We start from the raw sequence: 25,667 nt of genomic DNA, 5'->3' as shown, positions 1-25,667 counted from the left end.
TTTCAGATTAAGACAAGAGAATTTCTGGAAACCTGTGAGCTAGATACTCAGGTATGTGCAGCTGTGGAAAAGATATCCTTTGTCAAGCAAAGTTTAAGGCATGGACTGACATGTGAGATTGTCCTTGTCCTCCATACGCACATGGTAACACATGCATATCTGTGTTCACACACATAAACATGCACACACATATGCATATACAAAAATAAAAAAATAAAAACATAAAGATAAATTAGTGGCTCTTGTATTCTCTCACTGGTCTTTCTGCTAAAGTCAGAGTCTGTCAGAATGGGACTCAACCTATCCGTCAGGGTTCCTGATGACCACTTGCTCTGAGCCTCAGAGCTCATAGAAAAGCTAGGCAAAGGAGGGGGTCCCTTTTCCTTGGTAGAAGAAACAGACTCATAATTTCGACAACTCATTTGAGAGTTTTTGGTGGTTCGGAAGTGGAGTCAAGAGCTCCTGAGATAACACCTAGACGGCAGAGGAGTTGAAAGGTTTGTGGGAAAATGACCCTACCCAGACATGCTGTCTTCTTCTCATGTGCAGAGACTCTGTTCTAATTGTCAAGTCTTCCACAGAGGCAAGGAAGTTATTAGGGGAGAAATAGATGGAAAGAATATGTCGTTTGGTGCCTGAGGTTCCATAGTTGGTAAGTTTGGAAGGGGTATAAAGCAATGGAATAGCAAGTTGTTTTTGGGGGGCAGGAAGGAGTCTTCCTGGGAGGAAGATGTGCCCAGATTCAGTGTTTCTTATAGCAGCAAAGCTAAGCTTCTTGCAGTTGAGCAACTCATGTCTCCTACGTTGCCAAGATGGCTCAGAAGGTAGAGGGTCTTGCCTTCTGTCCTGAGTTCAATCCCTGGGAGATCTGACACCACATTTAAACTGGGAATTAATAATCTAGAAGCTACCAGAATAAATTTCTTGCTAAGAGTGCAGACAGTTAAGTCCAGGAATAGAAAAATGATGCGAGTTACACTTGTATAATGGATTTCTGGCCATGGTTTTAAGCCTATGTGCCTCCAAAGGCCCGTGCATGGGTTAAAGGTTTGGTTTCAAGCCTGTGGTGCACCTGCAAGATGTCAGGGCCTTTAGAAATTTGGGGAAGTTAAGTTGCTAAAGTTGTGTTTTCTAAGAGGATGCTAGGACCCTGACCCCTCTCTTGCCTTTCTCTGCTTCCTGGTGGCTGTGAAGGAAAGGGGTTTCTACCACACCCTCCACTGTGATGTACTATGCTACTACAGGCCCAAAGCAACATGACCAGAGGACTCTGACCTTCAACCCCTGAAACATTTCCTCCTGATAGATTGTTTATCTCAGGCATTTTGTCACAGTGACACAACACAACAGGCTATCCAACTATGAACTACTTGCCTTTGTGTTTCCCCACCTTTCCCTAGTTGTCTCTTTTCACCCAGAGTTATCTGCAGGTCGGACTCCAATCCTCAACGGTACAGGGTGGCCGAGAACTTCTCAGTTGGAAGAACAGTCCTATTGTCCTGTGAGCTGTGGTTCATACTTTTGGTGTACTGGATACCCCAGGGCAGAGCTGACATTGATATCTTTAACTAACAGATGGGGAAACTAAGGCCCAGAGACATAAAACAATGATGTCATGAACAAGTTGGAGGGTATGCACAGCTAAGACCTAGGCTTCCCAACTCTTGGTCGACCTCTGGGGCAGGTCAGGCATTATGCAGATTTCAGGTGCTTTTGGATTCAGGATAAATTTTCTAGAACCTACTCTGGAACTATACGCAGAGGTTATCTCCAGCTATCTATCTGAGGGGAGCAGCAAGGACAAGCCTCAGACTCTTGGGCAGAAAGAGAGCCCAACAGGAGGCCTCTGGGAGTAGGAGTCTGTTGAGGTGGGGACTCCAAGTCATTGCCTGTCCAGTAAGGCATGAGATGCCAATGTCATTCCAGCGTCTGCCCACCCTGCACATCCCAGAGCCTCCCAGTTGCTCTTTGCTGTAGGTCAGCTGGGAGATACCGTCTCCATCTTAGAGACAGGAAAAACCAGACTCAGCAGGATATGTGGTCCGCCTAGGGCAGTGGTTCTCAACGTTCCTAATGCTGTGAGCCTTTAATACAGTTCCTCATGTTGTGGTGACCCCAACCATAAAATTATTTAATTGCTACTTCAGAAGTGTAATTTTGCTACTGCTATAAATCATAATGTTAATCTTTTTGGACATAGAGGTTGGCCAAAGGGGTTGCCATCCACAGGTTGAGGGCCACTGGCTTGAGTCTCTGCAAAGAAACAAAGAGCAGAACAAAGGCCTAGCACAGATGGGAGTGGTCTAGCTGGGCCCTGGGAACACAAAGAACTTTGCTGTCTTGCTCATCAGTAATGCCGTGAGGATGGACACCATCCTTTTCCAGCCCAACACAATGACAAGGACACTGAATTCTCTTTTAAATTAAGAACAATTTCTTCTATTTCTCTCCCATTCTGAGATTTTTTTTTCATATCAAAGTCATTAGGAATGTGCTAGACACTAGCTGAGTCCAATGTCACCAACATCCATTTGCAGGCAGAGGTTAGGATCACCTTTCAGCTAACCTGGGCAGAATCTGACCTGTGTAGCCCAACATCTGTTTGCAAGTGCACAGTGCTCAGCGTTCAGTGTGGACATTGTGAACGAGTATACGGATGGGTTCATGAATGTGCAGCCCTCCCCCCATGCCTTGTATTTCCCAAGGCTCTCTTAAATAAGGGGCAAAGGGGTCCATAGAAATGGCTGCTTAGTTATAGATGAGGGGTGAGAAGAGAGCAGCTTATTCTGAGCTTCATCCCAGCCCTTAGTCAGCCAGGATTTTGCACTAGGAGACTGACTTGGTGAGATGTGTGCTGTCCTTGGCTGTCATCCATGGCTGGTACAGTCTTTAATGGCAAGCTCTGGGTAGCTTCCTCAGCTGGGGGCCATTGATGGACTGTGGAAGTGATTTTCTCTGAGGTCCAGGGCTGTCGGCCATCACTGAGGGAGGAGAGTTGCTTGCTTGGGAAGAGAGAAACCAGTCCTTATGTTGGCATTGCACAGATGCTGCCCCACTTGGGGTTTGGGGGTGGGAGGATGAAGGTAGGGACACAAGGCTGCTGGGTGAGAGGGCCAGGCAGGGGCTGCAGGTCCCATGGGTGCCATGGGACAAGGGGAATCTGGGCAGGGAACCAGCTTGAAGCGAGCTGAGTCTGAGAGAGGAGGTAGCATTCTGTGGGTGGCACCAATGTGGGCAGAGCAGTGGGCGTCAGTACAGGACCCTGTCAGGAGAGACCAGAGGGGAACAATGAACCCTAACGTTTACTGAGGACTGTCCCTGCTCCCTCCTAGGTACCCCCGTGACTCAGGTAGCCGGGTAGTGTGGCCAGCTTGTTCTGCCTTGCCTGAGACTTTCAGCCTCCCGTGTGACCTAGTTGAGTGCAAGGTCACCAACATTCATTTGCAGGCTGAGGTCAAGAGTACCTTTCAGCTAACCTGGGCAGAATCTGACCTGCTGCATTTAATCCTCACAGCATGAAGAGCAACTATGTGCCTGGGACATCGTCTTAGTCCTCAGAGCTCTTCTTCCGTAGCAGTCCATGAATAGAATGTTCCAGATCTCAGTCATTTCATCTTTGCCCAAACTTTAATACTGACCTCTAAGGGGCAAGGCAAATCTTTTATGCCACCCTGTGATGTGGGATTTGAGCTGGGGTATAAGACTGGGCAGTCTGCTTTACAGCTGAATGCCCAACCCCTGTGTTTTATACTTTACCCCATGACACTGTTTTGAGAACTATGAAGTTTTATACAAGTGATAAAACCACTCCTTCCTGTCACTCAAAGGGAGAGCCAGCCAGACATTTGTTCTAAGTTCCTGTCTTCCTTCCTTGACCTTCCTACTTCTAGAAGGATTTCCATTGTGCTTGGTACTGTAGGCACTTCCCTCGGGATTTCCTCGCCTCAGGGCCTGGTTGAGATGCTCCCAGATAACTGTCCCTCTAGCTCCACTAAGGACTGGGTCACTCACAAGCATGTCCATGTTTGAGGGTAGGGCCAGGCTGACCTCACCAGGCTGCTGTGGGGCACTGAGGCTCCCACTCTTCTCCTGCTTCCTCCACTTGGCCCTCTGATTCTGGAACCAGATCTGTGGTCAGAGAAAGGAAATGGTGTTTGTAAAAGAAATACAGTTCAACTATTACCGCTCCCATTTGGTATCTCCCCCCGCCCCCAAATGCAGAACATTGATATCCGCCCAAAGAATGAGTGCTTCACTGTAACTGGGGGTGGGGGGAAGTTCTTTGCATGTGAGGTCTGGAGACTTCAGAGAAGAGACAAGAGTCATAATCTTTAGAGTGGAAATGGGGTAGGGGATATTCATGAGTGATAACCGAGAAGCCCTAGGTGGGGTCTGCGGTGATCAGAGCCTCAGGTCCTGTTAACAGTTGCCATGTGGGAATGTATGTCAGACTCATTCAATTTCCAAAGTGAAAATCATGATATTTAAAAAAAAATGAATCCCTTTGCATTTTCAAATGCTGTGCAGGCCAACTAAAACCCATCTGTGGGCTGTTTGCCATCAGCAGGTAACCAGTTTACAACCTCTGTGGGCCACTTGGCATCTCTAGGTTGAACATTGGCAGATCTCTGCACCCGTGGGCACCCTGATGGTGTCTGACATGTGGCCATTTGTACTTGGTGATTCTGGGGAGGCAGGTGTTGGAGTCTAGACTTGATTGCAGACACAGGTGCTAAGCACTCTGCTGGAGCACAGTTCCAAATAGGGGGGGAGAGGGGAGCAGGGCTGGGCTCCAGCCAGAAGGAAAGGAGGTTGACACAAAGAGCAGCACATCGGACCTCTGCTTTGATTTTGAATGAAATCGAATGCACTGTATTTAAAGAAAAAAGAAGAATGTAGAGGACTTTTTATTCAGTGAGAGTGCCAACAGAGTTATAGTTGGATATGACAGACTCTCTCATGTCAGCCTAGGACTTGTGACACTGAATGTGCCTAAAAGAGTGCTCTTGGGGGTTGGGGATTTGGCTCAGTGGTAGAGCGCTTACCTAGGAAGCGCAAGGTCCTGGGTTCAGTCCCCAGCCCCGGAAAAAAAAAAAAGAAAAAAAAAAGAGTGCTCTGGGTCTGGCTTGGAAGGGACAAAGGGCTACTGTGTCTCTAAGCATGGACAAAAGGAGTGGGTACTCGGGGTAAGGAGATTATGGGTGTTAGGTGATGAAACCTTGTCTCTAACTGTAGATCCTAGGGATGTCTACTCTGCTTACACCCAGGGGACACGGATGCATTCCGTACCTAGGCTCGCCAACAGGACCCTGATAAGCTACACTGCCATTCCAAATGTTGGAGCGGCCCCCAAGCTGAGGGGTGATCTACACAATTTTAAATCATTAAAGAAAGAAACCAGAAGAAGAACAGTATTTTTTTTTTAAACACCCGCAAATTGTACCAAAACCAGATTTCAACACTCGTAAATCAATGTCACCGTGTTCACTCTTTATGCCTTGGGTGTGGTTGCTTTCCGGCCACAATGGCAGGGAACATGGGTCTCTCTGACAGTGACTGTGTGTGTAGCAAAACTCAAAGTGATAATCTTAGTAAAAATGTTGGTGGACTCCAACCAACTGTGAGGTAGATAGATAGTGTGAGCAACCTTTAGGAAGCATAAATAAGTTAGGAGATGGGGCGCTGGTACCCACCCACTACATTGCCACACTACGGCGAGGAGACTCATTCTTAAATGAGGTTGGTCTCATTGCTTAGAAAGTAACATTTGGCTGTGACGTCAACCCTCGAGATAAAACCAATGGCAGTTTCAGTTGAGGCAGTCCCGGAAGGCTGAGGACCCAGCACGTGACTGGCTGGAAGGTGGGTGCTGTACCTGTACTCGAGCTTCGGGCAGGTTAATCCTGGAAGCCAGCTGGGACCGGACATGGATGTCGGGGTAGTGGGTGAAGTGGAAGAGCTTCTCCAGCTCCTGTAGCTGCTCTGTGGTGAAGGTAGTCCGAACTCTCCGCTTGTTCTTTCTTTCCTCTGTAGAAGAAAGCATTCAAGTTGGGTCAGCGACCTTGACGTCAGCCCCTTGAGGAGATATTCATATTGCTTTGTTCTTTCTTCTCCAAACCCATGGCCACTGCTGAGTCTTGGTCCCTGGGTTCTTGGAATTGGAGCTTAGCAACATTGTTTTCTAGAATGATCCTCTCTCTACTCCACAGTGAAGTCAAGTTAACCTTCTAGAAAATTCTCTGATTCTGGGCCTTTGATTTTGGTCAAATGCCTTTAAGAATTACCCACTTGACTGACCCTGGACTCTGACCTCATAGGTAACAATGAATATCCTAGTAAGAGCACCAGTGGAAGGGGAAGCCCTGGGTCCTGCTAAGACTGAACCCCCAGTGAACGTGATTGTTGGGGGGCGGCGGCAATGGGGGGAGGATGGGGAGGAGAACATCCATAAAGAAGGGGAGGGGGAAGGGGGATGTTGGCCCGTAAACTGGGAAAGGGAATAACACTTGAAATGTAAATAAGAAATACCCAAGTTAATAAAAAAAAAAAGAATTACCCACTTGTCTACTTTGGGAGATGGCAAACCATTGCCTGCAGATTGAACCCTGCCTACTGTATTTTTAAATAAAGTTTTATTGAAACGTAGTTCTACGTGTTGATTTTTGTACTATCTCCTCCTGCTTTTGCATTATAATGGTGGCATTGAGTCATTGCATCTGAGAGCATATGGCTGTAAAGACTGAAATAATTACCATCTGGCCCTTTAGAGAAAAAGTATGCCAACCTTGGCTTAAAAAGTATAGTCTGAGTGTGGCAGCAGCGGAGCCCGGCCAATCTGTCTCCAACCCACCTGTCTAGCTTCAGTTATATTCAGGTCTGCCTCTGCCATTGTGGGGCCTACCCAAAAAATGAAAATGTGAGTCCTTTGTTCAGAAAAGAGCCAAGGGCTCTTTCCTTAATTTTCTAGATTGTCACTATCTATCGTGGGAGGGAGTTATCCATCTATCCATGTATCTGTCTGTCTATCTATCTATCTATCTATCTATCTATCTATCTATCTATCTATCTATCCATCCATGTATTATATGTAAGTATGTATACATGCCTGTGTATGGTGTATGTATACATGTGTGTGTGCCCATGTATACTCACACAGAAGTTAGAGGAGGACAAAGGGTGTCTTGTTTACAATTTTGTATAATAGTCCACTTAACAGGCTCTCCCCACTGATCTTGGAGCTAAATTGCCAGCCAGAAATCCACAAATCATTCTCCTGGTTCTGTCCCCAGGGGTTACAGCTGTGTACATAGTTATATACTGCCTTTTTACACGTGTGTTGGGGGAGTTGGACTCAGGGCCTCATGCCTATGCAGTAAGTGGTCTCACTTACTGAGTCATCTTAGCCCTCACGGTTGTCTTTTAATTTGCTATTTAATTTTGAGAGAGACAGATTAAATGAGAACACAGACTGAGTATGTTAGTCTTCCCAGGGACCTGGGAGTTAATTCAAAACTTTGGGACATAAATATTCGGTGGAGAGATTTGACCCCACCCTGCGACTTGGCACATGACCTTAAATATCCTGGAAGCCATACCTTAGCCAACTCCTTTCCAGAGTACAAGTAAGTAGGGACATGGGAGAGAGGACCAAGAGCCTATCTTGGGGCAGCAGGAGTGGAAAGGATGGTGAGTGGAGGCGCCATGATCTGATATCCTGGGATTTGCTTAAAGTCTCACTGGACTTCTAAAACACAAATTTTTACCTAAAATTGCTAAGAAGTTCAAGAGAGTGACCCTTAGTTCTACTTGTGGGACTTCTCTCTGGGCACAGCCCTCTATGGAACCATGGTGGGTCCTCATATCGGCATAGTCAATTCTACCCCCATTGCTCTGCCAACCTACATACCCAGCCTCATTCCAGTTGCTCAACTGCCCGACTTTGTAGCACATCCTATAGCTATTTCCTCTTTGGGACATAAATTCAGTCTTAAAAAAGATCCAAATACTTTAATCTTTGGCCTTTACTTGACTTTGCATGCATAGAGTCCAAGGATTGACATCAATGGATGGGTCTCAACATAGAAAAGGCTCAAAGTAAGTATTTTGTCTATAAGATATGATAGGAACAGTATTTGTAGTGACAAAGACTTAGAAGTCCCTAAAAACTTTGTAATAGGTAATACCTACTGCCTTAACTATTCCATATTCCACAGACAAACTATTCTTTTAGATGATAGAGCAAACCGGCAATAATATCTAAGCAAATGTTTGAAAAGATGAATAATCAGAAAGGGTTTGTACATAGAGAGACAAAGTGATGCTATTAGCTACGATTCATTATTTCATGATGAGAGATGTATACCAAAGGGGCAAACAGACCCAGCTGTGCCTGTGTGACAGATAGAAAAGTAGTTGTTGAGGCTGGACAGGTGGCTCAGTGGCTAAGACTGATTCCTGCTCTATCAGAGGGCCAGAAGTTTGCATTCTAGCACTTACATTGGGCATCTCACAAATGCATAAAGCTCCAGTTCCAAGGGATCTGGCTCATCTTCTGGCCTCCATGGGCACACACATAAACATCTGTCTACACACACACACACACACACACACACACACACACACACCCCCCAGTAAAAAAAGAAAAAAGAAGAGTAGTTTATTCACTCGCTCCTTCCAGGGAGATCTTTCAGAAGGGAAGACTTGACCAGCATTGTACATAGCGCCTCATGGAACCAAGCAACAGGAGATGCTGGTGGAATGACCAAACTGTGTGTGTTGTTTTCTGATCAGGGCTTCTGAAGATGGAGCTGCAGTAATCTTAACTGGGACTATTACAGGAGTGTAGAAAAAGCACAGACTCTCAGCCCCAATTGTCTTCACTTTCAGGTTATGATGGAGAATGCAGTGCCTCCTGTCCAAGCAAGACTTATACTCACGCTTGGAGGACGCAAACACACTGGGGAGGCAGCCTGTATTTATCTGTCTTGTCTTTCTGGAGAGTGAACCTCTCAAAAGCAGTAGTGGATTTCAGATTAACTGAGCGACCAATACCTGGGGAGAGCTTCATCAGTATTTGCTCCAAATGAATAACTTGGTTTGAAACCCACACGACAGAGAAGACATTTTTTGAAAACTAGGCCTGAAATTTTATAGAACTTCTGTTGTCATGTATCAGGCAGAAGACTGATGAGAGCTGCTGTGGCCTAAAAGGTGAGGCGGAATCTGAATTCTAAAGAGGAACTGGAGTAGGTACTCCGTGAAAATTGGTGGTAGTTTAATAACTGAATAGACCCACTAACTTTCCTTTTCTTCTTTTGGCAGCTCCAGTGTATGGAGGGAGGTGGTGCTTGCCAGCAATCCTGTTGTTGGTGAGTGGTAGAGACCACACTATGAGATCCAACCTCTCTCTGAGCTTACCTCCACTACTTGGCACATTTAATTCCCTCTCTGTGCCTGCTCTCATGGTCTGTAGGGTGAGGCAGAAGAGGCAATGAATGATAGACGACTAATGGTAAATCCATAACGACCTGGGATCCTGTCTTGGTTGCTTGCCTGGGACCCTTTGCGGAGGAGGAAAAGGGCACACAGGGGTGGGTACTTTCCTTTTTCAGGATCAACCATGTTGTCTCCTCCATTGTAGGAATAAGATGGTGTGGTCTCACCCATCCCCAGTGCCCTACCTTTTTTGTTAGTTCACTTTTAAAATCTCTTCGAAATGCTTTTACTCCTCCACTTACTGCATTTATTTATTTATTGATTGATTGATTGATTGATTGATTGATAGGTGATAGGTGTGTGTGTGTGTGTGTGTGTGTGTGTGTGTGTGTGTGTGTGTGTGTGTATGTGTGGGCATTTACTAGTGTGAGGATGTTGAGGTCAGAGGATGATTTGTAGGAGAACAGGTCTCTTAAAGATTAAGCTCAGGTCATAAGGCTGGGCAGTAAGAACCTTTTCATCTTGTTAGCTGTTGTGTGCTGCTCTGGTCTGGTAGGAGTCTCCCTTCTGCTACTGTCTTCCTCCTTTTCCAAGTCTACCCTACTTTTAAGTAATCGTGATGATGATAATAATAATAATAATAATAATAATAATAATAAAACAATGATGATCATAAAATTAATACATTTGTTATTATTTTGAGACAAGTTCTCATGTTGCCCACACTGGCTTCAAACCCACTACATAGAGCAAGGAAGGCTTTGAACTTCTGATTTTTCTGCCTCCATTTGTCCTTGGAGTAGAAGTGGCCCCAAATTCATTTTTAAAAGATGCTATTCTTTGTTTAGAACTGGCGGCGTGTTTAGTAATAATTGCTTCTTTCCCTGGAGAGATGTTAAGAAAGGATTCCATCCAACTTCAGCATGGCAAACCAATAAGTTTGTTGGGGTTACTCACAGGAGCATAGGTGATTCTCAAGCCAGATGAGCCACTGGGAGATTGTACCCTTGGAAATGGATGGTTGATCTTGCACCCACATCACAAAGACCGTAGTCCCCCATTCCACTAGCACCCTGTAACACCGTGTGCAACTAGGAGGGGATTAGAATCTTAGGTGACAGTGATCCTCCTGCCAGGGGAGGAGGGATAGTCACAGCCTCCTTGTCACCATGGACCCATCTGTCACTATACTCTACTTATTTTGATGCCACGACTGTGGAACAAGAACAAGGTATTCTTAGATCACCGTGACAGCTCTGCTTCATGATGGTGGAAATGCCCTCACTACAGCATGAGCCAAAGTCAATGGGAACTGAGGTGGGATCAAAGAGCAGGGTCACCACCGCCAGGAGCATGATGGATGGCTCTGTGCGCAGCTTCTAACAAGCACCATGGGTGTGTATGTGGGTAAGGAACCCTAACTAGTGAGGCTTAGCAGGGTTGTGTATGTTCACTCACTCATTTATTCATTCATTCATTCACTCACTCACCAATTTATTCACGTATTCATTCCGTCAGCATGGAGATGACAAAGAAGAATTCTATTTTAAAAAGCCATTGAGGGGTTGGGGATTTAGCTCAGTGGTAGAGCGCTTGCCTAGGAAGCGCAAGGCCCTGGGTTCGGTCCCCAGCTCCGAAAAAAAAAAGCCATTGAAAACACAAGAGAAAATTCTAAACTGTCAGGGCAGTGTGGGTCGAGAGACTCCTGGAAATCTGGAGTTGTAGAGTAGAGGACATTGAAGTCAGTGTGGGATGCAAGAGTAGAATACAGGAAACAAAACAACGCAGGGCTAGAAATAGGATGTGGGTTACAGCGAAAATGAGCAAATGCATTCACTTTCCTCAGAATGAAACTTAGACAAACAAGTATTGGCTTCGAGTTTTTTTTTGTGGGCTATTATTATTATTATTATTATTAAGGGAGACAAGGCTTTTCCCACTCACAGCAGGACTTTCTCAGTGTCATGGGGAGGCTGGATGAACAAGGGGAAGAATCTAAACCCTGTTCTAGTCAACACCCGACTGCTGACTGCATGGAAAGGGACTGACCGGGTACAGCATGGCTAGAAGCAGATGGCCTGTCATTGGCTTTGAACTACATATGCTTTGGATGGATATCTGTGTCTGGGAGATGATAATGGTGCTGGCGGTGTAATTAAAGTCTAATTATTCCAGTGATCGCTCTAAGAAGACAGATGGTACCTAAAATCCAAGTTCACGGGGGGGATGGAGATGGACCAGCCCACTTGACTTAAGGTTTCAAGGTCCTTCCCCCAAGACAGGATGTGGAGTTCTTGGGGGTATCAGTAGTCAGTGCTGATTATTTTCTTTTTATAACATGATTTTATTTTATTTTTTGTCCTTAAGTTTACTGTTTTTTTTCTTATAAAGTTGTTTATTTTTAAACAAACAATATATTTTGATCGTATTCTTTCCCCTTCTAATGCTTATTTTTTTGTTTTTTTTTAATACTTCCCTTCTTGGGAATAACCTCAAACCAGAGAGACATAACTGGTAGTGAGAGAACTCCAGAGCCAAGGTCACTCCCAATGACAGGGCTTCCAAAGAAGGCTAAGTCCAGTTGTGGGAGTGACAGATAGACTTGAACCCTAGAGTCAGGGAAACAAGTTTAGGACAACCCGAGGTTGGACATCCTGTCCTTAGAACTGTGTTGTCCCAAAGAGCAGCTGCTAGCTCAGAGTGGCTGTTGAAATTAAGCAAAATAGAGCATTCAGCTTCTTAGCCATGTATCTATAGCAGGACAAGTGTGGTGAGGGGTGCCATGCTGGACTGTGTAGCTGTAGCACAGGGCCATCACTGTGGGATGTTCTGTTGGACAGGACTTCTTCACTGGGTTGCCTGATCCATTCTTGAAGGAATCATGTTCTGGGACAAACTTTGTTTTTCCCCATTACAATATTATTAAATTGTCACTAATCTACAGGAAGGGAAGTATGAGATAGATGTGGTGCCAACTTTGATTTGACCTCAGCAGGATTCGCCTCTCTCTGTGTGCCTGGGAAGGAGGAAGGTGTCAGTGGTGGAAATGGTGTCAGTTGAGATTATCTGTTGGGGCGGGGTTTTCTTGGAGTTAACCCCACCATAGGGCAGGGAGAGAGAGAGAGAGACAAGCGAAGCATCCAATGGGATGGGTTGGAAAGGATGAAGGTCAATGCTTTAGCTTTACCCACCATATACTGATAGAAGCTGCTAGAAGCCAGGAGGCCCAGGTGACAAATCAGAATGGGTCATTAGAGACAGAAGCAGGTACCAGAGGGAGAGCACTGTAGACATATTGTGGAGGGAGAAGAAGTTGGAACAGAATACAGCCTGTGCACCTTTGAAACCTCAGGGATTTTGTTCAGCAAGGCATTAAAAATCTGAGCCCGCTGAGGAAGTTGGTCCAGGCCCAGGATGAGGGCCTTCATAGCAGCAAGGGCTAGAGTGCTCTGTATCCCTGCACAGAGAGGACTAGGGATCATCAGGTCTCATTTTCTCAAGAAGGATGGGTCACTAGGTGGAGAATAAAGCAGTCTTTGGGTTCCTGGTCTAGACCTGGCATCTCCTTCCCAGGTTCTCGGCAAACAAGTCAGGAAGCCCAAGGCTCCATCTCAGCCCATCAACCCCATCTTCTGAGATGGACAAGAACACTTGGGGGGGGGCAGGGAGAGGTGGATGAAGGCAGCAGGGACTGCCAGCTCTTCCAGGTGGCTCTTGTGGCCATTGTTTATTTTGGGAGCTGTGAATCACACATGAGTGAGTCTTCAAAGTGACTAGTCAGCAGAACTTAATTAAGACTGAGAGCTATTTAGCGCATCGATCATAAGAAATACACAATTTATGCAGGTGATTAGGCCATCTAATTATAAACCGATGTTTCTCTGCACTGGACTCCCTTCCCCTGATTGCTCCTTCTCCGTGGCTTGTTAATTGGCCCTGGCTGTGCAGCTAAAGGCTGAGATGGGGGTGGAGTGGGAGTGGGGGGGTCGGGTCTTTGCCACTGGGGGAAGGCTCTGGGAATCGGTCTGTCCTTGTCATTGAAGGCAATGGGTTCATCAAGAAAGAGACCTTGGGCAAATTTGCATCCCCCTGTAGGCTGGAAATACCTGACTTCACAGGAAGGCAGAGTACAGCCAGGAGATCCCCAGTGCTGATATGCACTGGCCTCCTCTCTTGAATCAGTCAAGGATTTCTACAGCTCTGTTTATCCCCACAGAATTGATCAGCTCTTTAACCTGCTAATCAAGGCTCTTCCCATCTGTCCTTTTTACTAATGGCTTCTCTCCCCATCCCTTAGTCACAGGATTGCAGCCATACATGACAACATCTGGATCCCCCTGCAATTGTCCATGGCCTTTCAACTTCCAGGTGCTCTTTACTGCTCCGTGTCTGTAAGACTCTGTCCTCCTTTGTCTAGCAACATACCACCCAAGCCTCAAAGCACAGATCTAGCAAATGTGTTCTTCCCTCCCAGGTCTGCTGTGACTCTCTCAGGAACAACACCAGAGATCTGAGGAGAAATGAGTGCTAAGTTTCAGTTTGCGGCGAGCAAACTTCATATTCAAAATTCTGTCTCAGTGTCTGTCACCTATCAAGGGAATGACAGCGATCACAGCTAGATGGCATGATGGAGGTGCTATAGTTACATTTCCCTGTATATTTGAATCTATATTTCTATTTTCTGCAATAAACACTTTTTTTTTGGTTAAGTAGATAACTGAAAAGAGGAGGACGGTGGGAAGGGATGAGAAGAAAGAACGCAACAGGAGGCAAAGGGAAGGGACCCTGGAGAAACCTGCCAGAACTGGGTTTGCTGATGGCTCCCAGTGATGACAGGTGACAGGCCATATGCAGATGGGCGTCTTCCGTATGTGACCTCCCTTTTATGACACTTTGTAAGTAGGACTTCATCAGACAGATTCACACATAGATACAGTACAAACACCATACGCATACCACATACATAACATATACATAACATATACATATACATATCATATAGCACACATACATATATACTTGAACATATATATCACATAATAGACACATACATATAAGCACTCTACGTATGTACCATATGTATACCACACACACACTTTATACACACATGCAAACATATACATACCCATACTCACCAGATAACACCTCATCTATATTACATCCACATATTACATATACCATACCACATACACCTTACCACATACATATACACCACACACATTACATACATAATACAGACATAATAATAATACATACATACAAATAACACCAATACACATGCATGCACACCATACATATACATTTAATATAAACCACGCACACATACACACACCACACCACATACTTAACACACATACACACATGCACATATACAAACATACATATAGACACACACAATCTCTCATGGTTTTCTCCATTTTTCCTTCCTTTCCTGTTAAAGGCAGTTGTCCTCTACTTAAGTGTGTGGGGTACCCTATCCAAAGTAGATTTGTTCTTCTACCTCAGTAGAGGTCTAAGTTCTCCAAGCATGGCTTTCAAAAATGTTCATACTTACAGGCCATGTGGGGTTGGTTTGGTATGGTGGTTTGAATAGGAATGGCCCCTATAGACTGATGTGTTTGAATGCTTGGCCATATTGAATGGCACTATTGGAAGGTATGGTTGGAGTAGGTGTGTTTGTTGGAGGAAGTGTATCACAGTGTGAGATCTCCTATGCTTAAGATATGCCCAGTGTAGCACACAGTCTTCTCTTGACTACCTGTAGATCAAGATGTAGCACTCTCAGCTCCTCCAGCACCATGTCTGAATGGACACTGCCATGCTTCTTGCCTTGATGATAACAAACTAAATCCCTGAAACTGTAAGCCAGTCCCAATAAAATGTTTTCCTTTGTAAGAGTTGCCTTGGTTATGGTGTCTCTTCACAGCAATGAAATCCTAACTAAGACATTTGGCTTTCAGTCTGCTTGCTCTTTGTCTCCTGTGACCTTGCTTGGCGTATTTAGATGGGAGTCACACTGAATTTGGTTGTTCCTTTCAAGAGACATACTTTCTTCTGTTCCTGTGACTGCTGAGCAGTCCTCTCTCCTCTCCCTGCTGAGACCATCTCAGTGCCAGCTCCTCTCTCACGCCCTTCTTATGCAGAGTTCATCGTTCCCCTCTGGGAGTTCTGATATCTTTCACCAGGTTCTCTTTTCTGCTATACTATGGTGACCAACTGTCATGACGTTCAAGGTCTGGTGGGATGAAAGCAACATCACAGGTTTCAGGGATAGAGTGACAGGTAAGTCCCATGTACTAATCAACAAACAGCAATGCCTCTTTTCCTTGCTGAGAAGTCACGTGTGTGTGTGTGTGTGTGTATGTGTGTGTATGTGTGTGTATGTGTGAGTGTGTATGTGTGTGTATGTATGTGTGTATGTGTGTGTGTATGTGTGAGTGTGTATGTGTGAGTGTGTATGTGTGTGTATGTATGTGTGTATGTGTGTATATGTGTGTGTATGTATGTGTGTATGTGTGTGTTATGTGTGAGTGTGTATGTGTGAGTGTGTATGTGTGTGTATTTGTGCGGGTGTGTATGTGTGTGTGAGTGTGTATGTGTGTATGTATGTGTGTATGTGTGTGTATGTGTGTGTGTATGTGTGAGTGTGTATGTGTGTGTATGTGTGTGTATGTGTGTGTGTATGTGTGAGTGTGTATGTGTGTGTATGTATGTGTGTGTATGTGTGTGTATGTGTGTGTATGTGTGAGTGTGTATGTGTGAGTGTGTATGTGTGAGTGTGTATGTGTGTATGTATGTGTGTATGTGTGTGTATGTGTGTGTATGTATGTGTGTATGTGTGTGTTATGTGTGAGTGTGTATGTGTGAGTGTGTATGTGTGTGTATTAGTGCGTGTGTGTATGTGTGTGTGAGTGTGTATGTGTGTATGTGTGTGTATGTGTGTGTGTATGTGTGAGTGTGTGTGTATGTGTGTGTGAGTGTGTATGTGTGTGTTTGTATGTGTGTATGTATGTGTGTATGTGTGTGTATGTGTGTATGTGTGTGTGTATGTGTGCGTACGTGTGTGCGTATGTGTGTGTATGTGTGTATGTGTGTGTGAGTGTGTATGTGTGTATGTGTGTATGTGTGTGTGAGTGTGTATGTGTGTGTATGTGTGTATGTGTGTATGTGTATATGTGTGTGTGTATGTGTGTGTATGTGTGTGTATGTGTGTGTATGTGTGTGTATGTGTGTGTATGTGTGTGTGTATGTGTGAGTGTGTATGTGTGTGTATGTATGTGTGTATGTGTGTGTATGTGTGTGTATGTGTGAGTGTGTATGTGTGAGTGTGTATGTATGTGTGTATGTGTGTGTATGTGTGTGTATGTATGTGTGTATGTGTGTTATGTGTGAGTGTGTATGTGTGAGTGTGTATGTGTGTGTATTTGTGCGTGTGTGTATGTGTGTGTGAGTGTGTATGTGTGTATGTGTGTGTGTATGTGTGAGTGTGTGTGTATGTGTGTGTGAGTGTGTATGTGTGTGTTTGTATGTGTGTATGTATGTGTGTATGTGTGTGTATGTGTGTATGTGTGTGTATGTGTGTATGTGTGTGTGTATGTGTGTATGTGTGTGTGTATGTGTGCGTACGTGTGTGCGTATGTGTGTGTATGTGTGTATGTGTGTGTGAGTGTGTATGTGTGTGTATGTGTGTATGTGTGTGTGAGTGTGTATGTGTGTGTGTATGTGTGTATGTGTGTGAGTGTGTGTGTATGTGTGTGTATGTGTGTGTATGTGTATATGTGTGTGTGTATGTATGTGTGTGTGTGTATGTGTGTGTATGTGTGTATGTGTGTGTATGTGTGTGTATATGTGTGTGTGTGTGTATGTATGTATGTGTGTGTGTGTGTGTGTGGTGTCTACATTTCAAATGCTGCCACCACACAAACCTTGTGCCTGCCCCAGCTTCTACTTGTAATGGTGCAGTGGTGCAGGGAACAACAGAAGCTGAGAAGCCAGGGCCTGGGCCCCAGAAAGTGATTTAGAACTTACTTTTATCCTATGAGGGAATCCATTTTTTAGCTACTCTTTCTACCAATAACAGAGGAATAATCTAATGCTTCCTTCTCCTAAAATCTAGCCTGATTGTGTAGTGACCAGGTTAGAGATACCCAGAGTCACATGACTCTGCAAGCGGAGAGAGGAGCCATTTTGTCCAATAAATGACTAACAACTTTCCCCTTTCTAGGAATATTTGAAAAAAAAATCTCTATAGGAATATACTGTTGAAAAGAAGTGCGAAACTTCTGAACACAGAGAATACACAGGACCTGTGAATAATGAAAAGAGTCTTAAGATAGGGAGTCGTCACCCTAGTGTGATAGAGACAGATGAGTGGGAAAAGGACCCCACTCCCGACCAAACACATGCACTTCCATGAGTCTCTGGCCTTGCCTGACTAGTTTGAGGTGGCTGTATTATTGAACCTTGACCAGGAAGTCCCTCCTTTGTATCTGTTAGATTTGGGACTTTAGAGAGCGTTGGGACAGTCAGTGTACTAGGATGTCACTCTAGAAGCTGTTGGAAGTCACTTGGGGGGTGGGGTGCGGGTAGGGTTGCTAGTTTGCAGTGAGAAAGAGCCAAAAGGCAGAGAAGCAGCTAGAGGGATTGGTAATGTTAGGGTTGGGCTTCCAACACCAACGAAGCTGACAATAGATTTTGGCCTTCCCATGGCTCAGTGTGAAAGAATGTTTAATTTTCTTCAAGGCTGTACACACACACCTCAACTGAGGCATTTTTAAAAATTGTAATCAAAGAGTTCTCATTGCTATTGGCCATATACATTTTCCAGCATTAAACTCCAAAATGCTTCCTCATTCCTCTTGGAATACAAAACAGCAACATCCCACCCTTGTTGGCTTAGCAGACCCACGAGGGGTTGGTCTGCTTCCATGTCTTAAGCCTCATTGGTCTACCAGCAGCTCCCAGGGGCCTCTTCTCCCTTCTCAGTCTAGAGATGGCAAATTAACCATTACCTCCTCCAGAGGCCTTCTTCTAGGGGCGGGGGCTGGGAGAGAGTCTTTTGTTACAGTTTGCATCCAGACCGTCCCCCAAGCCTCACTTCCTGAAAGCTTGGCTCCCCGGCCTGTGGTGTTTGTGAAGTTCTTAAACTTTAGGAAGTAGTGACCAGTAGGTATTCCGTTCACTGGAGCTGTGCCCTTGAATGGCTGGAAGAGGCTCCTACTCTTCCCTTCTCTCACTTTTGCTTCCTGACTATGAGGAACATGGTTTTCTCCACCACATGCCCCTGCTGTGATGTGGACGCCATCATAGACCTGGCCAGAGCAGCAGGGCCAATAGATTATAGCTGAAGCCCAGGAAATGGTGAACCGAAATAATCCTTTCCTTTTCCAAGTTAGTTTGTAACTGTGGTACTGGTGATAAAGAGGTGGGATCCATGGGGTCAAGTGGAGGAGACAGGGCCATGTGTCCCTTGGAGGAAGTACTGGCATCCAGCTCCATATTTGCTCTGCTTTGAATATGTTGGTTTATACTTTGAACACTTGAGAAGTTGTGGTAACTTTTAGAGGTGAAGCCTAGCAAGAGGAAGTATGTCGCTGGGATTTGATACCTTTGAAAATTATACAGGGTTCCAGATTTCTCTTTTTCCTCTGCTTCCTACCATGAGGTGAACAACTATCCCACCTTACATTCTTATTATCATGGTGTTATGCCCAAGAGCATGGGGACAAGGGACCATGAGTTGGATCCTCTCAAACTGTATGCACAAGTAAATCTTCCTTCCTGTAAGCGGTTCACGTCAAGCATTCTGTCACAGCGGCGTAAAGTTACCCAGATAGCATGTTCCCCTCCCCTGTCTGCTCTCATGGGAATCCCTGGGTTCACTTGTCATTTAGCCAAAGTCAATAATCATAAAGTGACGAGGGACACTGTGGTCCTTGGTCATAGGCTCTATCTTCAGGTGTCCAGGGAAGAACAGCCGTCTTTGATTCCAGGAAATGCAGAGAAGGAGGAGAAGGCTAATATCAAAGGGACAGAAGTGGGAGGAGAGATGAAAAGGGAAGAGGAAAGAGAAAAGAAAGAGGAAGGAGAGTGCGATAAGGGCTGTAAGCAAGAGACCCACCATAATGGAATACTGTGCCCCAAAGATATGTCCAAGTTCAAACTCTTTGTAACAGTGAGTAAGACTTTATCTGGATAAAAGCTCACCAGCAGGAGAAGAAACATACCAGGATCCCCTAGAGGCTAGGCAATCTGCCCAAGCCTACCACACCGAGAGGCTTAATCCACCGAGAGGCCTCGTCTCTGCTCTCCTTTCCCCACTGGGGTTAGAATTTCAGAGGTTCATCAGTTGAATAGGTAGACGTGACCTCCTCTTCCTCAGGCTCTGAGCCTCCAATATTGAGAAAGCCTTCTTCCTGACTGGGTGCTCCCTTGACTTTGGAAGATCCTGGATTTTAAAGGGTAGCCCCTCTCAAGAGGAGTGAATGCATGGTCGGGCCCAACATCCTTTCACTTAGGGAGACGAGCTTAGATGTTTCTCCAGATTTGGGATCTGAGAGGGTCCAACCTGTTTATCACGAGGGTCCCCGTGAGGATGAGAAGCTGGGGAACGAATCGTATTTATCCTCAGTCAAGGTGGGCAGTGCCTCTAGCTTGTCCTGAGAGCCTGAATGATAGGCCTGGTTTTGACTCTTCATGAACTTTACGTTTGAACATCCCCTTTCACCTCTCTGAGGCCCAGTCTCCTCAGAGAATTCCCCTGCACTCCTAGGTCCACTGGGGCTCCTTAGAGTACAGCTTTGTGGCCCTGCCCTTGTTCTTGTTACCATCTTGGACGTGGGCTTTAAATGCCACAGTTAATCCAAGCTCCCTATATGATAGTGATAAAGCGGTGGGAGCTGTGGCTATAAAACCTGCCATGAAAAATTAAGAGTGGAAAAGTTCATCTGGCTTATAGTTTCAGTGGGTTGTAGTTCACCATGGCAGGGAGGCATGGTGGAGCAGCCCAGGGTACGTGACACTGGGGTGGGGGACCCTTCACATTGTTATAGTCCCAGGCACAGAGTGAGAGGAGAACTTGGGGCCAGGAACCCAATCCTATTGACATATTTCTTCTGGCCAGGCCTCATCTCTTAAAGGTCTTATAGTTTCTCCAAGTAGTGTCACCAGCTTGGGAGTAAGCATTCAAAACATGAGCCTGATCCTGTTGGGGAGATTTCTGATTGAAACCATCACCTGAAGTCATGCCCTCCATGTAAGGTGAGACGTATGATCTATACATGTAAGGTGAGAGAGTAAGGAGCCTGTACCTCACTGCTGTTCTTTGGGGCTTCCCTATTTGGGAGGTTCTAGCCCAGAAGAATGACAGAACACAAGGAGCTTAAGGGCATTGGCCAGCGGCAACAAAACCCGAGCTGCATTTGGGCCTCCTCAGATGGTAGGGAGGGGCAAGGGTGATGGACAGGGTTGGCCTCCTCGCTCCCTTGTTCCCTTTCCACATGGCGTTGTGACTAGACATTCTGTAGAGAGGCAGTCTCTGCTAGGAAAAATGACCATCATGCTCTAGGGTTTCCCAACAGCTGACTTATTGTTGGGTCAGTCAAGGAATGCCAGAGCCAGGAACAACTTTATGGAGACTTATCTCTTCTCTTTCGTGTTTCTTTTGAGGAAACTGAGGCCCGGATGGGTGATTCGCTCTAGGTCCCCTGTGCATTGGTGCCACGTTTGGGCTTAGAGGTCTGTTTTCTTGAGCCCCTCCCCTACCTACACAGCGTCACGGATGTCTGTGGTTTACCTTTGAACTGGGTGCCATATTGGCGTCCTATCCGCACCAGTGTCCGCCTCATCTTTACTTTTTGTTCTGCTCAAATATACACACTTGGAAAGAAATTCTCCTATCCTGACCACCACAAAACTAGCACCTTTTGACACCATAGGGGGCTAGGATGGTCATAACCACAGAAATATTGACATAGTAGCTTTATACCTGAGATCCCTTAAAGTCATAAACTGCTGAATGACCCCAGCCCGAGGGTTGGGAAAGCTGAGTTTTAGAAGGGTCACACGGATTTACATTGCGCTTAGAAATAGTCCCCGAGCATGGTTTTAAGGCTTCTGGGGAGAAATGCTAGTGCTAGGAGCTCATGCAGTTTTAGTTTTCTCTCCTCTTTTGGGTTTTCCTTTTTCTAAGTGGGCCTCACGCATGTGACTATGAGCTAGAACAAAGGCCAGGCGAGTGCTGTGGGAGCCACAGGGTACCCACTAATGCTGTGGTTGTTGTTTCGGCCAGCACTTTCTGGTGTCTGCTCCGACTTTAGCAGGAACATACATATGGAACTTGTTACTATCCTCAGTGGAGGCAGAGAAAGAGCCGTCTCTTCTTATCGGGATCAACGGCATCCCACTCTCTCATTGTGATGGTGAGAGTGGAATTCACTTAAACAGCTGCAGCAGAAGAGACCTAGGTTTAAGACCCCCGTGAACTGGCTTCTGTGAATCCTCAATTGACTGGAAGATACCAGTGAACTTCTGAGAGCTGAGCCCAAGGCCCTTTTCTGTCAGGGAATAAGCCAGCTCCCCTGCTGTTACTGCTAACATCCCTCCAGGGTCTTCTTTTTGCCTGTAGATGAGCACTGCCCCTGTGAGGAAACTCTGCGGGAGACTGGCTGGCAGCAGGGCTCTGTGGGGAGGCAATGCTGTCTGTCAAGGACTCCCCTGAGCTACCTGCCCAGTATTTCTTAGATGAAAGTGTGGAAAGGGGAAAGACCTAGATGTAAGATACCCCAGGCTTACAGACTCCTGACCTGGTCTGAGATTTTATAAGCACCAACAACGCCCCCTCTCACTCCACCCTGCATTCCCTGAGCTGTTTCACAGAGTGAGGCTGAGATCAGAGAGGACAGGGACTCCCCTAAAGTCACACCAGGTTAAGGTAGGACAGACACCTTCCGCTCTCTAGCTCCCATACCCTGCGTGGATGCTGTCTTGAAGGAGAACCTGACAACCACCTGCTCACTTATTTAGGTGCATGCTCTCAGGTGACTACAGAATTGGGTTTGGGGACCCTGTGAGGACAGACCCTCACAGAGCTTCAGCTACTAGAAGCCATGCAGGCTGAACACAGCTCACGGGGAGAATGTACTAGAAACAAGGGTTTGGGGTTCCAGGCTCTGAGTTCAGATTGCGACTTCAAGCTTTCTAACTTGGTAACATTGTGGATTTTCTTATCAGTCCACTTATCATAATCTCTGCCCAAGTGAAAGGAAAGTGCCTACCACCTGGTCAGTGCAGGATGTGATTGATAATTCCAAGCCGTAGCCTGGTCACAAGAACAAGCTCTGAGCCCCTGCACGTCACAATGGCCCGAGTCTATGGGCTTCTGCACTCTGAATACTGAAGTTTCATATTAGACTGAAAGGTTTAAAGAGCGACTGGTTTAGAACCTACTATCCCTTTGGATGTCACAGCCCCCTATTTTATTGACAAAGATCATTTGAGTCCTCCCGCTTCTCCCCCAAGACCACAGAACAAAAGAAAATGGCTAGAAATCACTTACCTTGGGGCTGATCCTGTGTGGGCTTCTCCAACTTAGAACCTGAGGTAGTTGTCTGCCTGGAGTCCCCACCACCAATGCTTTGTGGTCTGGGCAAATTTCTTCTTTCTGTGGGTCTCTTCAGAATTGCCTCAATGGAGAAAGACAGGCCCAGCTTCTCTGGGGCCTCACAGTATCCTGAACTCTTCTCTATGTCCCTCTGGATGGTAGGACCTGCCATAGCCTGATCTGAAGGCTGCTGGGAGGAACACTCTGTGTGTGCCTGGGGCGATGCCAGCAGAAGGTGGTATATTTTCTTTCTGGAGTTTCTGGGGACCCAGAGGGCACACAGAGGTGGTGATTGGAGATCCTGATGCTGGGGGACTCTGGCACAATTCCTTGAACACAGGGACTTCCATGGACCTCGAACACCTCCAAGATTAGAAAGTGGCTTTTAGCAGAAGAGCTGGTGGGTACTTGTCCTGTCTCCACAGGTCAAGTTTTCCAGAGAGGGTCTTCTTGGAGGTGGAGGCTTTCACAGTCACCAGCCTAGGCAAAGATCCTGAGCTCAAGGATACCAGAAAACAAAGAAAGAAAAAAAAAACAGCGGAGTTGGTGGGATGATATCACTGCCTAGAGATTTGGAGCCAGCATCCACCTTTGTCCTCTCTCTGACTCGTGTCCCCTTCCTGCTGGCCTCAGGCAGTCCCTGGGAAGCTAGGGTGCCACCTATGGGTTCTTCGTGGCCAAGTGAGCCCTGAGCCTCTTCTCAGAGGCCCTTCTGGACTTCCTCAATTCAGCTTCCAGTCTCAAGAGTCAGACTTCCAGGGCCCCTGTACCTCTGCAGATCTTCAGCAGAGGTTAAGGACGATTCTGGGTCACTGCCAGGTCTGTGCTTGCTTTCACCTCAGGCCTGTGGTCTGACTCTTCTCCACTGGTCTTTATGCTGTTCTCCTCTTCCCAACTTTCAGTCACATACTAAATTCTTTAGTCACCCGTTTCTCCTTCTTTTGGGGTCCTTTCTACTTTTTTCCTGCTTGATTGCCCTTTACCTGTCTCTGAGACAGCCCCGAAGACGCCCTGTCCAATAAACTCCAGGCTCGGAGCTGACAGTCACTGCTCTATCTTGCCAGGAATTCCGTTCAAAGAAATGTGTAACCCAGGAGGCGGGTGGGCTGATAAGGGAAACAAGTCCCCACCCCAGGAGATGGGATGGGATGCAGGTGTTTGGTGGAGAGCTGAGGGAATCGGCCAGGATTGGAGGGATCGATAGGGGATGCCAAGCAGAGGCGTGGTGCTGAAGAAATGGCCAGGTGCAACAGAAGAGCAGAAGGTGGGGGAGGAATGGCCAAGGCCCAGTCAATGTGTTTATACAGCTCGGAGAATTTGTGGGATTTGTAAAGGCTTAGAGGCTGAGCCCGGGTGTGGTGCACAGAGGCTCAGCCACAGGTAGTCCCTCACAGATGTGTGTTTCTTGGCTTGCCAGAGTTAGAGCAGGGAAGGCATTCTAAAACCTGTGAGAGTTATGTGGAGAAACTGAGGCTCAGAACAAAGGGATACAGGGGCTGGAGTGACAGGAGGAACTTAAGGATCGTCCTGGGAAGCCTCAGGGTATATTACAACAGAGAATGGCTAGTGCCCTAACCAACTGTGAATGTGAACTTCTTGTTAGAATGCAGACCTCTTCACAAGAGGAGGAGGAGGAAGAGGAGGAGGAGGAGGAGGAAGAGGAAGAGGAGGAGGAGGAGGAGGAAGAGGAAGAGGAAGAGGAAGAGGAGGAGGAAGGAGAGGAGGAAGAGGAGGAGGAGGAAGGAGAGGAGGAAGAGGAGGAGGAGGAGGGAGAGGAGGAGTTAGAAGAGGGAGGACTTCCCTGAGATGGGGAAACAGGTGAAGAGGTCCTGTTCTAGGAGTAGGTCTCCTGGAAGTGCCAAAATCTCTGGTTTAGCTGGGAGAGATTAGGTTCTGCAGTGATCTACAGAGACTTATGCCAGTCAGGCGAAGCAGGGATTTTCCAATAGTGAAGCCACCATCTTCTGATTGACTGCAGGCTCCAAGGGAGGGGTGAGAGCAAAGTGGAGAGTGTTAGTGAGTCAGAGGCGAGCATAAGTGTTTTATGGGATGTCTATTCCTGCTCTGCAGACAGCCGAGTCATGTGACTGCTTCTCTGAATGGATCCTGGTGCTTTCCTCAAAGCTTGAAAAAAAATTCACGCAACCAGTCTGATATGTATATGTATATTGGCATTTCATTTCTGTTTCCTCATCTTGGTTTTAGGTTAATGTTCCGCTTTGGTCAAGTAAAGAAATCTAGGACAGGTGTGTTAAACAGCAAGTTGGACAAATGGACAATTTACTCACACAACTGTTAAATTTAAATGTCTTGATCCAATTAAATCATGGGGAGAGAGTGCTAGGTATATTCCCATTGCCTTATTCTGAACTGGAAGGAAGTGTTGGGAACATCCACAGGTCGCTCATACAGGTTATCACCTGGTGCCGAGCACAGTGAGTAACGGCCACGAGTAAAACCTAGAAGCTGCCACCACATTTAACACTTCCGGTTTCAAGGGAATGATATCATTTCTTTGTGATTATGATTTTACGTATCAATTTTTTTTTTTACATTACATAGAAAAGGAAACAACAACAAACCTAACAAACCCAGGGGCTGTGGAGAAGGCTCAGCACTAAGAGCACAGGCT

The 25,667-nt window shown here is 46.1% G+C and overlaps 1 protein-coding gene across 3 annotated transcripts; it reads right to left on the bottom strand.

The window, feature by feature from the left end:
- Window positions 1-709: 709 nt before the first annotated feature.
- Isx (intestine-specific homeobox) lies at window positions 710-24,923 on the bottom strand. 3 transcript variants are annotated; one of them, XM_087595124.1, is made up of 4 exons: window positions 22,991-24,923; window positions 5,876-6,027; window positions 4,048-4,128; window positions 710-3,262 (listed from the first exon to the last, which is right to left on the bottom strand). In XM_087595124.1, the coding sequence occupies exons 1-4, from the start codon at window positions 23,205-23,207 to the stop codon at window positions 3,026-3,028; spliced, it is 687 nt and encodes a 228-aa protein (XP_087451250.1). In that variant the 5' UTR covers window positions 23,208-24,923; the 3' UTR covers window positions 710-3,025.
- Between the last annotated feature and the right edge of the window lie 744 nt (window positions 24,924-25,667).

The sequence above is a fragment of the Rattus norvegicus genome, chromosome 19 (assembly GCF_021556685.1).
Source record: "Rattus norvegicus strain SHRSP/BbbUtx chromosome 19, alternate assembly SHRSP_T2T, whole genome shotgun sequence".
NCBI lineage: Eukaryota > Metazoa > Chordata > Mammalia > Rodentia > Muridae > Rattus > Rattus norvegicus.
This window is presented reverse-complemented; position numbering and strand designations above follow the sequence as displayed.

Bases quoted from the DNA above. Each gene is read 5' to 3' on its own strand.
- Isx (XM_087595124.1), bottom strand. From the start codon at position 23,207: ATGGCAGGTCCTACCATCCAGAGGGACATAGAGAAGAGTTCAGGATAC. The intron at 4,129-5,875 runs GTACAGCACCCA...CTCTGACCACAG, and splicing joins TGCCCGAAGCTCGAGTACAG to ATCTGGTTCCAGAATCAGAG. The intron at 3,263-4,047 runs GTCAGCCTGGCC...CTCTCCTGACAG, and splicing joins CCCCACAGCAGCCTGGTGAG to GGTCCTGTACTGACGCCCAC.